The sequence below is a fragment of the Peromyscus maniculatus genome, chromosome 8 (assembly GCF_049852395.1).
Source record: "Peromyscus maniculatus bairdii isolate BWxNUB_F1_BW_parent chromosome 8, HU_Pman_BW_mat_3.1, whole genome shotgun sequence".
NCBI classification, from domain to species: domain Eukaryota; kingdom Metazoa; phylum Chordata; class Mammalia; order Rodentia; family Cricetidae; genus Peromyscus; species Peromyscus maniculatus.
Window position 1 is genome coordinate 55,231,438 of NC_134859.1, and position 12,866 is coordinate 55,244,303.

A 12,866-nucleotide genomic window follows, 5' to 3' on the forward strand; every position below is an offset into this window, starting at 1 on the left:
TATTCCTTGTGGTATAAACCGCCCCAGCACCCTTCCCAAGTTCTGATAACTCTTTTGGAAGGAGTGTGCATGGGCCTTCAGACATTTCTCAGCTTGTGTTTCTATTTGTACCCCCACCCGCTGCTTGTTATTATTTCTTAACAAGTAGTTATTGTTCTGAAAATAGAATTCTGTGCTCTCAAGGAATTTAATGGGCCAATGATGAAAGATGAGCAATTTTTAATTAAATTGACTTTACATTTATGTGTGCGTCAGGGAACAATGTAGGAGTTAGTTCTCATACCATGTGTCTTCTGGGGCTCAAACTCAGGTCCTCCGGCTTGGCACCAAGCACCTTTACCTACTGGATCCTCGGTTCCCTCCTTCCCACTGTTGGGAAACAGCCTCAGGTCAGGAGGTCAGGAGGAACTGAGTCAGGCTGTCCTGGGCAAATAGCCCCAGCCCCAAGCCAGAAAGAACAGCTTAGCCCCGGCCTGACCCTTCCACTTCACCTGCAGAAACAAAATATTCCCAGGTACTGAAAACAACACACGCTGCTCCCAGTCAGACCACACACACACACACACACACACACACACACACCCATAACTTCTGTTTGCTTCTCTGTCTCACTTTTCTTACACCAGCCATTGGCAATTTCTTTCTTTCTTTTTTCTTTCTTTTTTTTTTTTTTTTTTTTTTTTTTTTTTTTTTTTTTTTTGGTTTTTCAAGATGGGGTTTCTCTGTGTATCCTTGGCTGCCCTGGATCTCCCTCTGTAGACCAGACTGGCCTCAAACTCACAGAGATGCCGCTGCCTCTGCCTCCCTAGTGCTGGGAGTAAAGGCGTGCACCACCACCAGGCTGACAATTTCTTTTTAAAGTGAAGGATTGTTTCAGTTGCTGGTAAATGTTAGGTCTCAAGCCCTGTACAAATGACTGAGGTTGCCTATTTAACATATCAAATGGACCTGGCTGCCAGGTTCTCCTGGCATCCCTCAGTTTCTACACACAGGGTATGGCTGGCACACCCCACCCCCTACCCTAAAGCTCTCCAGCCCAGGGGCCGGGCTGCCCTTTTCCCAGCTGCCCTTCCCTGTATAATCCAGCCATTTTGATTACCCCCCACCCTTTCTTTTTTTCCGGTCTTCCCTTTACCCCCCTGGCCCCTTGGTCTGGCTCTCTCCTCCCCTCCCCATTCTCTTCCCGTGGCCCAACTCTGGGTCACGTGCCCTCTGGACTCTCCCAGATATCCCTGCCTCTGCCTATGCTCTCCCTTGTATCTACAATAAACCTCCATACCCAGGAGCAGCCATGCCCTTCCTGTTTTTTTTATTAATTTTTTTATTCAATAAACATTTTTTAAAAACATGTTGATAATGAGATAAGCATTGGCTGGTGGGTGGAAATACTTGTCATCATAAGGGAAGTCTCATTCTGAATATGGATACCTGGGAGATGCCAGACAGAGAAAACTATGTGGAAAGACTAAGTCTTCAATGACAATCTCTGTTTAGAAAAGCCATATTTGGGCCAGGCAGCGGTGGCACACGCCTTTAATCTCAGCACTCAGGAGGCAAAGCCAGGTGGATCTCTGTGAGTTCAAGTCCAACCTGGTCTACAGAGCGAGGTCCAGGACAGGTGCCAACACTACACAGAGAAACAGAGAACCCCTATCTCAAAAAATAAAAATAAAAATAAATAAAGAAAGAAAGAAAAGAAAAGCCACTATTTGGAATTTGCAAGGGGAGGGGAGAGGGAGAGGGAGCAGAAGAAACTATGGGAAAAGATTCTTTAGTCTCGAAGCTCTAGAGAATTAAAATGTAAAGTCATTGTATTGTCATCGAATTAGTTGCACTGGTTCTGTGGGCACCTCCTACCCACCTGGGGACTTCCACACCAGGTGCAGACCCCACCTGGGGACTTCCACACCAGATGCAGACCCCACCTGGCCAACTCAAACCTGGGGACTTCCACACCAGATGCAGACCCCACCTGGTCAACCCAAACTTGGGGACTTCCAAACCAGGTGGATAAATTGGATCTAATCACCGAGTTTCCCTGAGTACAGAGGTGGGGACTTCCATCGAATGCCTTAATCTGAAGTCACTGATACATCAGTTCAGAAGGGAGACAGCTGGTCTCTTAAAGGAGCATAGCATCTACAGTCTTCAGAAAACCAAAGCCCCCAAGATTATATACTTAAGTTCTTTTTGCTTGTTTTGTTTTTCGAGACAGGGTTTCTCCGTGTGCTGGGATTAAAGGCGTGGGCCACCACTGCCCGGCAATATATTTAAGTTCTTTGTTCTGAACTATGTGACCTACAGCTCCTGAAGCCAAACCTGAACACTGGCCTTGACCTATGCAGGGTCAAGAACAAAGCAAGGAGGAAACCTCTCTCATTTCTAAATCAAACAACAGCAAAGACCAAGCCCAAGAAGCTTTAATAGTACGAGGGAGTACTGGCAGGGTCCAGTGGGAGAGTGGGCAGCGGCAATAACATCAGGGGTTACGGCAGAATACCCTGACGTCATAAGTAAGAGGCGCAGCGCTGGCAGGGTCCAGGGGGAGAGTGGGCCCCGGCAACAGCATCAGGAGTTACAGCAGAACACCCTGACGTCATTAAGCGCAGTGTCATCACGGGGGCCTCGAGGCTTCTGGATTTTGGTCTGCAAGCCACAGACACCCTTGGCACATGAGTTGCTCCAGTCTCCATAATCTCCCCAGCTCAGCCCAGGCCCCTCCAGCTCCACACCGTCCGAGCACCGGAAGCGCACGTTGTTCACCGCAGTGTTGTCCCCGGGAAATGAAAACGGTTCCACCCGAAGGGAGAAAGCCACTAGGAAGTGGGTGCCAGGACACCACAGAGGCTCGCTCCACGAGCCCCAGCTGCAAGAGAAGGAGAGTTGTAACTGGGACTTCCGAACCAGGCACTACCCATCAGGGACGGATTGGGTCGAATCCCCTGTGTTTCCCTGAGTACGGAGGGGTGGGACTTCCATCCTACTCCTCCGTAGTGGTAACAGAGTTTACCTCGGGAATGTAACAGGGGAGGGAGCGTCCCTTTGCACTAGGAAAATGCCCTTCCATTGGGCCAGTGGGGATAGAACCTAGAGCTTTACCCACCCTGGATAAATGCTCTATCCCACCTAATTTTTTTTTTCTTGGTTTTTCGAGACAGGGTTTCTCTGTGTAGTCTTGGCTGTCCTGGAACTCACTATATAGACCAGGCTGGCCTCGAACTTGCAGAAATCCACCTGCCTCTGCCTCCCGAGTGCTGGGGTTAAAAACATGTGCCACCACTGCCCGGCTATCCCACTTTTTTTTTTTTTTTTTTTTTTTGCTCCCGAATTCCCACCTTCCAGATTGGGATTCCACAACATGGGTGTTTAGCTTGGCATTCCCTCGAGTACAGTGCAGCCGGATCCCGTTCAGAGCTGTGTCATCTCCAGGAATGCCCTGAGGGGGCTCCACCTAGGTGAGGAGGAGAGAAGTGAGGTCCAGTGAGGGGGTTGCCATTCTCAGCTCTGCAATCTGGCAGATCTGTGTCCTTTAAGACCCAGATCTGAGCCTTCACCTTGATGGAGAACCCACTGGCGAAGTATCCATCAGGACACATCTCGGGCCAGGCCCAGTCACCCCAGGTCCCACCGTTGGTCACGTCAACAATCGATGCAAATCGTGCTTCTTTCACTCTCTGGGCATCTCCGCAGTATATCACCCACAGCAGCAGCAGCAGCTTGGCTCCAGCCTGCAATTCCATCCTGCATTACCCATGAATCTGGTCACTTACATGGGTTTATATCAGCCCTGTCCCTATCAGAATTCAGGTTGCTGGTCTATACCAGCCCTGTCCTTTCATGGCTCAGGTTGCGGAAGAACGACCAGGATTAAGTGACATTCAAAACTAATCTGCTCCAGGAACCCTGAAGATTTGATTCCCAGCTCCGGGAGACAGAGGCCCCCAAGAGCTTGGGGAGGAGGTGCAGTGAAGGCCACTGAGTTGAAATTAGCACCTACTGAATACTTACTATAGACCACTAGCTGTGATTGGCACTTTGCAGTCATAGTTCATGTAATCCTCACAATGATTGTAGAAGACAGAAATTATACTTCCTAGTTTGTAAATGAGAGAGCTGGGTCTCAGAAATGACAGGTGACTTGCCCCCAGTAAACTGAGGAAAATCCCAGCACTGGAAATGGCAGCCAAGGCTGGAGACTGGAGCGATCCAGTGGAAATCTGCCAGGGACAGGATTAGGCAGGGGCAGTTCGAGGACGAGGGGCAACTTTACAGGATGTGGGAAAGCACAGAGTTAGTAGATGAAGAGCCTGTGAAGTGTAGGGGCTGGAAAGGCTCTTCTTAAGTCCATGGCTCAATCCTTGAGAGTCTTGTTCACCAGACACACTCAGAGTGGGTAGCTGTCTTAGTTAGGGCTTCTATTGCTGTGAAGAGACACCATGACCAAAAAGCAAGTTTGGGAGGAAAGGTTTATTTAGTTGGCTTACACTTCCACTGAAGGAAGTCAGGACAGGAAGTCAAGTGTGTCAGGAATCTGGATGCAGGAGCCGATGAGAGGCCATGAAGGGATGCTACTGACTGGCTTGTTCCCCATGACATGCTCAGTCTGTTTTTTTTGTTTGTTTGTTTGGTTGGTTGGTTGGTTGGTTTTTTTTTTTTGTTTTGTTTTGGTTTTTGGCTTTTTTCAAGACAGGGTTTCTCTGTGTAGCTTTGGTGCCTGTCCTGGATCTCCCTCTGTAGACTTGAACTCACAGAGATCCGCCTGCCTCTGCCTCTCGAGTGCTGGGATCAAAGGTGTGCGCCACTACTGCCGGCTCAGTCTGCTTTTTTATAGACCCCAGGATCATCAGCCCAAGGATGGCACCACCCACAATGGGCTGAGCGCTCCCCTATCAATCACTAATTAAGAATATGTCCTACAGGCTGGCCTGCAGTCTGGTCTTATGAAGACATTTTCTTAATTGAGGCTCCCCCTTCTCAGATGACTTTAGCTTGTGTCAAGTTGACATAAAACATCCAGCACAGTAGCTCAGACTGACCTTGAATTCTCCATGGATCCTTCTGCCTCACTTCACGAGTTGGGATTACCAGCAGGGGGCACCACACTCAGTGAGACAGGAATAATTCTAAGACTTTATGCACAGGGACTGAGATAACTAAGAACAGATGAGGCTGTTCTTCCTCTGCTTCTTGTATTCTTTAAGACAGGGTTTACCATGTAGTCAAGACTGGCCTGGAGCTCACTGTATAACCCAGGCTGGCCTGGAACCCTTGATCCTTCTGCCTCAGCCTCCTAGGTTCTGGGATTATATTATCTATCCCCTTACCCTGGCTCAATGATATTTTTACATCCTTTCCTGGAATGCCTTCCCTTCTATGACCAGCAGATGGACCCCTAATTCACAAAACAAGAAAACAAAACCTGGCTAAATTTGCCAGGGGGCCCCCCAGGGCTGATTTACTGGCTTCATACACATTCTTATTTCTTTAATGAATATTTGTTTATTTATAATGCATTCAGTGCAAGCAATATTCTAAATGCCTAAGATGACCGAGAAAAGTAAGGTGCCTGGCCAGGCCTAGTGGCTCAAGCCTGTGTATGATTAAAGTGTGTGAAAGCTAAGGTCAGAGGATAGAAAGTTCAAACCCAACCTGAGACGTGGGGCATGGTGATGCATGCCTTTAATCCCAGCACTCAGGAAGCAGAGGCAGGCAGATCTCTGTGAGTTCGAGGACAGCCTGATCTATATCGTGAGTTCCAGGGTAGTCAGGGCTATGTAGAGAGACTGTGTCTCAAATGAATAAATAAACAAATAAGTAAAATAAATCAGGGCTATGTAGAGAGACTGTGTCTCAAATGAATAAATAAACAAGTAAAATAAATCAGGGCTATGTAGAGAGACTGTGTCTCAAATGAATAAATAAACAAAAGTAAAATAAATCAGGGCTATGTAGAGAGACCCTGTCTCAAACAAGTAAATAAATAAGTAAAATGAATAAATCTGAACAGTTTAGACCTTGTCTCAAAAATATAAAGGAGAAGAGGGAAAAGTGGGATTTGGGGTGCTACAGCTCAAGGCTGGAGAGCTTCCCTGGCATACTCAAAGTCATGAGCTCTGTCTCCAAAGTACGCAGAGGGAGAAAAGGTACTTACCTTCATCAAAGCTCATATTCCAGTGGGGGAAGACAGAAGATTCTCCCCAGTGGGGCTTGAGCTGTGTTTACACACACACAGAGTATTGGGGATTGAACCTAGAGTCTTACATAGAAACACTACCACTGAGCTATATCCCTAACCCTTTTTGTACTTAAAAAAATAACTATTTTTATTTAAAAAATAACTATTATTATTATTATTTTTATATTTATTTATTTATTTTTATTTTATTTTATTTGGTTTTTCGAGACAGGGTTTCTCTGTGTAGCTTTGCGCCTTTCCTGGATCTCGCTCTGGAGACCAGGCTGGCCTCGAACTCACAGAGATCCGCCTGGCTCTGCCTCCCGAGTGCTGGGATTAAAGGCGTGCGCCACCATGCCCAGCTATTAGCCGGTGGTGGCGCACGCCTTTAATCCCAGCACTCGGGAGGCAGAGCCAGGCGGATCTCTGTGAGTTCGAGGCCAGCCTGGTCTCCAGAGCGAGATCCAGGAAAGGCGCAAAGCTACACAGAGAAACCCTGTCTCGAAAAACCAAAAAAAAAAAAAAAAAAAAAAAAAAAAAATCTTAATATTAGCTGGGCAGTGGTAGTGCATGCCTTTAATCCCAGCACTTAGGAAGCCAAGGCAGGCTCTCTGTGAGTTCAAAGCCAGCCTACCTAGTCTATGGAGTGAGTTCCAGGATAGCCAAAGCTACACAGAGAAACCCTGTCTTGAAGGGGGGAAAAAGGGCTTAATATTTATTTAGCTTTCTGACTCTGTATTTGTGCTTTCAACACTTTCATAATGGTTTTCTGCTCCTCAATTAGAAAATACACTAGAACCTCCATGAACACATTTATCACAGTAGAATCACTGAATACCCTGCTAACATTTTTTTAATTACACTCATGATATTCATTAATTACACTCATGTTATTAATCACATCTGTGGTATTCATAGATTACATTCGCAGTATGTATATATGTAATATATATATTTTAATTTTAAATGCCGAATGTCATTTATTGAAGGAGGGAGGAGGTCTTAAATACAGGCTTACAGCACAATGGGAGAACCCCAGAGGGCAGAAGTTTGCTACTGATGTTTTACAATCTTGCATCAAAGCTGTTAATGCCCATTATTCAGGATACACAGACAAGGAACTTCCCTTAAGCATTCAGGAGGGTGGAACCTGGCAGGGATTTAGCATAGGGAGGATATCAAGGTCAAGGTCAGCAAGCAAGGCAACAGTTACCCAAAACGGGGGCCAGGGACCTATAGGTCCCCCTTTTATTAAAAAATGAGTTTCTGACTTGGGTTGCATGGGACATCAGCAGGTCACCTTACCCGTCATGGAGACGCCTGCCCAGGCCACACAGGCGCTCTGTCTTAGGTTGGTGAGTGCCCCCCAGGCATTACCCATCCCTGCTAACGTTTTTATTGATGTTGTTTTAGGCAACGTCATGAAGACGTTAGGTCTCACGGCACAAACTCCTCAAAATCTGTCTGGACACACACCACATGTGCATTTTGCTGCTTTCTCAAGCTCTTTGGAATAAAAATTAACAATTCTGTTACTAGGGGTTCCAGACAGCCGTTTTCATTACAGTCTGTATTTTAGGGAAACCTATAATGGTATATTAAATCCTGGGCCACCCTGAGCATCTCAAAACATTGTTATTGGAGTAGGAATGCCCCTTTTTATACTTTAAGAAAAATTTAAGGCACAGTCTAGTTACACAGGCTGGTCTTGAACTTTTGATACTCTTACTTCGGCCTCCCAAATACCTAAGGTGACATGAAGGCCTGGGCCACCATGCCCAGCTGTGAAAACACCTCTGGGGAATCTAGTATAGGACTTGCCACGGTCAAGTAGAGAGTAAAGATTGATTTAATAAAGGAAAAGCTAATGGGGAGCTTAAAAAATTAAGTCTTGAGACTGTAAAAGGAGCGCCTACAGCCCCACCACCTCACCCCAGCAAGTAAGATCTGTTGGGCAACTGTGATCAGCTTTTCCACTTCCCATGCTTCCACTTGATCCTCACATGAGAGTTACAAAGACCCATTACCCTCAGTTTACAGTGGATTCATGCCCAGGGTTAAAGTCGGACCCATAAGAGGCTGCCTCTTGTTTCAGGCTAGCCCCACATGTAAAGGCAATGTAGAGACATGTCACATGCCAAGTCCCCCAAATCTTCATTAGGTCCCTCACCCCAGGGTCTGACCTCTGGGGCAAAGGACACAGGGGAGGGGGCCTTAATAGGTTAATTATTAACCACCTACACCTCTGGACGCCACGGGAAGCGAAAAGCCACCACCACCCAGCTAGGTGAGGTGTGCCAGCGACGGTCATGGGGGTCTCACCGACACCCCCAGCCCTGGGACGCTGGTTCTGCCACGTGATTCCTTTGGCTGTCTTCACGCTGTTACTTCTTTACACCAGTGTGCGGCTCTTCCACGACCGGCCTCTTGTGCTACCGGCTCCGGAGACCCAGCAGGCCAGCCTGTGGGAACTCAAGCCCCCTTCCCCTTCTCCAGTCCTCACCGCCTTGCTTCGGTTCACCTCAGGTGTCCTGACAGGCTGCAGGCCCGGGATGCAGTCCTGCAACCCAGAGGGTCCGCTACCTTCCCAGGTACGTTTGAGTTAAGGCCAGAGTCTGAGAGCTCTGAACAAGGAAACAGGGGACCCAGACTGAGAAGCTAATGAAAGGAGGCGCCTCCCTCTCTGTTCACATGCCAAGAATAACCAGGAGGAACCCCGGCTAAACTCGAGGCACAATTGTTTTCAGAGTCCAATAGTTAAGTAGGCCTAGCAGGTTAGGAACGTCTTACCCATCTCTTGTGTCTACCTCCCAGATCGGTCCAGAGTTGAGACCTCTGGTGGTCCCGGAGAAGGAGGAGCCTCCCTGCCTGGGGCCTCAAGGGATGCTGGGTCGCATGATGAGCCCCTTCCTGGCCTGTATGAGCCCGGAAGGGGATGTGGACTTGGCTCAGTACCTGGCAGGATGGAGGGAACTACTCAGGTGGGTGATCTCCCTCCCCAAAGCCCGTCTTCCAAATGATTCCCTGCTCTTTCTCCGGTCATCTCCCCTTTCTACCACCAAACAGGTTCCTAACCCCCCTTGGCTCCGTCTTCGCCTTCGCCACCAGTGAGGCCCTCAGCAAAGTGACCGCCCTCGAGGCTCGCGTGCATGGCCCCGATGCTTCGCACTACACGTCGCTGGTGACTATGGCGACGTGGGAGCGGCAAGCAGGACTCCTGGATCGGCCGGGGACCCAGCCGGGCTCTCGAACGCTGCTTTTGCTGCACCGCGCGCTGCGCTGGTCCCAGCTTTGCCTCCACCGGGTGGCGACAGGGACGCTCGGAGGTCCGGACGCGGGCGTGCAGTGCGGGGACGCCTACAGCACCGCCCTGGCCCCGCACCACCCCTGGCTCATCCGTCAGGCCGCCCGCCTGGCCCTCCTCGCCCTCCCGAGTCGCGGCCGCTTGCTCCAGCTGGCGTGTCCCGGAGCCAGAGAGGCAGACGCGCGGGTGGCCTTGGCCCGGGCCGCCCGAGTCCTGGAGGACGTCTACAACCGTACCCAGGGCCTGCTAGCCGCCCACGGCCTGCTCCAGCTGGCTTGATGACCGCGGTGTCAGGGGACTGACCAGGAAGGCATGGCTGTAGGGAAGGATCAAAGCACCCGGGGTCACCGAGGAACCGGGCGCCCTGGGTAGCCGTCCTTCTCCGTGACGTCACCACAGTTAAGGCCCGCCCCCAGCAGGGCAGAGTGCGTGGTGTATGATCCTCTCATCTTCAGCCTCACGAAGCTGGAAGAAGCAATGAAAAATAAAGAATTCTTTAGTAACTGTCGGCATAGGGCGTTATGTGTGATGACCGTAGAGCTAGCTTAAGGGGGAAGGGGATGTGGGAAGAAGATGTGTCATCCCTGTTCTGCGTCTGATCCGATCCTATTCCCCAGAGTCTATTTCAGTCACTCCCATCTTTCAGTTGCCAGCCCCATACCAAGTCTCCAGTCCAGACCTGTCCTCCGAGCTCCACACAGCAAACGTAACACATCCCACCTGAGTTCCACCAGAAGGACATCTCCTTTTGGGTTCTCTGTCTCCAACCTGAAGCTTTGCACCATGCCTCTCACCAAACAGGCACTCGGCTCCACGAAGTGTCTCTATCAAAGGTCTCCCTGCTCGCTCCCATATTCGTGAACATGAAAGAGTTAACTGTTTCATATACTAACTCCAAAATTGTACCTCAAATCTGTTTTCTTCTGAATTCTAGAATTCTATATATCCAGCTGGCTATTCAGCATTTCCATTTGGATGTCAACTAGGCATAGCACACCTAACAGGTTCAGACTGAGTTTCTAATGCCTTCTTCTCCTAAATTATTCCCTTTGTCGTCTTGTTAGTTCAGTAAGGAATTCTGTTTTTCCAGGTCTTCAGACCCCAAATCTTGTTAAACTGACCTTCACTACATCAACATTGAATCTGTGAAAATCTGACCATTCCCCCACGTTTCTTTGTCTAAATCAACCTACGTATCGCTTGGATTATTGAACTAGCTTGTCACCCTGTCTTGAAGTGAGAACCAGAGTTTGGATCCTCATCACTCACATTAGCAGGGTGGGTTCTGGACAGTGGTAGCACACGCCTTTAGTCCCAGCACTCGGGAGGCAGAGGCAGGCAGATCTCTGTGAATTCGAGGCCAGCCTGGTCTACAGAGCGAGTTCCAGGACAGCTAGAGGTACACAGAGAAACCCTGTCTGGAGAAAAACAAGCAAAGAAAAAGCAGGGTAGGCATGACAACCTGCCTATAATCCCAGCAAAATGAATGTAGAGGGAGGAAGATCAGGAGTTCAAAGTCAACCTTGGCCACACAGCAAGTGTGAGGCTACATGAGATCCTAGCTTAAAAAAAAAAAAAAATCAGAAAAGCCAAGCCTGGTAGCAGGGACTTGCAATCTCAGCTACTTGGGAGGCTTAACATGCCTACCTGGGCTACAGATAAGTTCAAAGCTAGCTTTGGCAATTTAGGGAGATCCTTCCACAAAATTAAAAAAAGTAGAGTCCTGGGGATGGCACTTAGTGATAGAGTGCTTGCCTAGGATGCATGCACAAGGTTCTGGGTTTAAACCCAGCAACAAAAGCAAAGCTAAACAAAAATCTTAGAAAGCCACGCATTGATGCAAAGGTTTTGGGGTATTACTACAGAAACACACACATACACACACACACACACACACACACACACACACACAGAGAGAGAATAAATTTGACTTCACCAAAAATTAAAACTTATTTTTTTTTTTAATCTATTTTTTTTTTTTTTTTGTTTTTTGTTTTTTGTTTTTTTTTTTTTTTTGTTTTTCGAGACAGGGTTTCTCTGCGTAGCTTTGCGCCTTTCCTGGAGCTCACTTGGTAGCCCAGGCTGGCCTCGAACTCACAGAGATCCGCCTGGCTCTGCCTCCCGAGTGCTGGGATTAAAGGCGTGCGCCACCACCGCCCGGCTAAAACTTATTTTTTTTTAACATTTAGTTATTTGTTTGGGGAAGGGAGGGTGCATTTGAGCACAGTGATTGTGTGTGGAAGCCAGAAGACAGCTTTCAGGAGTTGGTTCTCTCCTTCCACCTTGTGGAAGGGACACCTTTACTGGCTGAGCTATTCTATTTGCCCAAAATTTAAAACTTTTCCTGTAATCAAAAGGTAGAAACATACCTGCAAATCATATGTCTGATGTTTCTAGTACCTAAAATATAAAAGAAAATAATACTCATGCCTTTAATCCCAGCACTTGGGAGGCAGAGGCAGGTAGATCTCTGAGTTTGAGCCCAGCCTGGTCTACATAGTGGGTTCCAAGACAACCAGGGCTACACAGAGAAATCCTGTCTCAAAAAACAAAACAACAACAACAAATCACACCACTTGCCTAGTGGTGGTGCACGCCTTTAATCCCAGCACTCAGGAGGCAGAGGCAGGTGGATCTCTGTGAGTTCAAGGTCAGCCTGGTCTATAGAGCGAGTTCCAGGACTGCCAGGACTGTTATATAGAGAAAACCTGTCTCAGAAAATAAAACAAAACAAAACTCACTTATAACACAACAATAAAAACACCAAGTAACCCTTTCTTAAAGTTTATTTATTTTTATTTTATGTGCATTGGTGTTTTGCCATGGGTGTCAGGGTCCCCTGGAACTAGAATTACAGACAGTTGTGAGCTGCTTTGTGGGTGCTGGAAATTGAACCAGGGTCCTCTGGAAAAACAGTCAGTGCTCCAACCCCTAAGTAACCTTTTTTAAAATGGGCAAACTTCGAATGGACATTGCTCCAAGAAGATACACAAATGGCTCGCAGCCATAGAAATATGCTTAACTAGTAATTAATTATTCGGGAAAAACAATCAAAATCACAAGATTGCATCCACATGCACTAAGAATGGCCATGATTGAAAAATATAATGGGGGGGGAGTTTAAAAAAAGATAATAGATAGATAGATAATAGATAATAAATAGACGGATGGATGATAGATAGATAGATAGATAGATAGATAGATAGATAGATAGATAGATAGATATACAGATGTTACACTGGTAATAATGCATGAAAGTTGGAAACCCTCAGAAACGGCAGGTGTGGTTGTCAAGTAGTACAGATGCTCCAGAAAACAATTATACCTCTTCCAAAGACGCAGAAAATCACCTCCTAACACACACTGCTAAGTTTGTGACCCAGAGGG

At 47.7% G+C, this 12,866-nt stretch overlaps 2 protein-coding genes across 2 annotated transcripts; one reads left to right on the forward strand and one right to left on the reverse strand.

Annotated features, from left to right (window-relative positions):
* Window positions 1–1,326: 1,326 nt before the first annotated feature.
* Window positions 1,327–3,741, reverse strand: Vmo1 (vitelline membrane outer layer 1 homolog). Its single transcript, XM_006994136.4, has 3 exons — window positions 3,555–3,741; window positions 3,336–3,451; window positions 1,327–2,866 (listed from the first exon to the last, which is right to left on the reverse strand). The coding sequence occupies exons 1-3, from the start codon at window positions 3,738–3,740 to the stop codon at window positions 2,569–2,571; spliced, it is 600 nt and encodes a 199-aa protein (XP_006994198.1). The 5' UTR covers window position 3,741; the 3' UTR covers window positions 1,327–2,568.
* Window positions 3,742–6,873: 3,132 nt separating this feature from the next.
* On the forward strand, window positions 6,874–9,987 carry Gltpd2 (glycolipid transfer protein domain containing 2). The gene is made up of 3 exons (XM_006994137.4): window positions 6,874–8,766; window positions 8,990–9,156; window positions 9,242–9,987. Exons 1-3 carry the CDS (start codon window positions 8,485–8,487, stop codon window positions 9,756–9,758), a joined length of 966 nt encoding a protein of 321 aa, XP_006994199.1. The 5' UTR covers window positions 6,874–8,484; the 3' UTR covers window positions 9,759–9,987.
* Window positions 9,988–12,866: the final 2,879 nt, after the last annotated feature.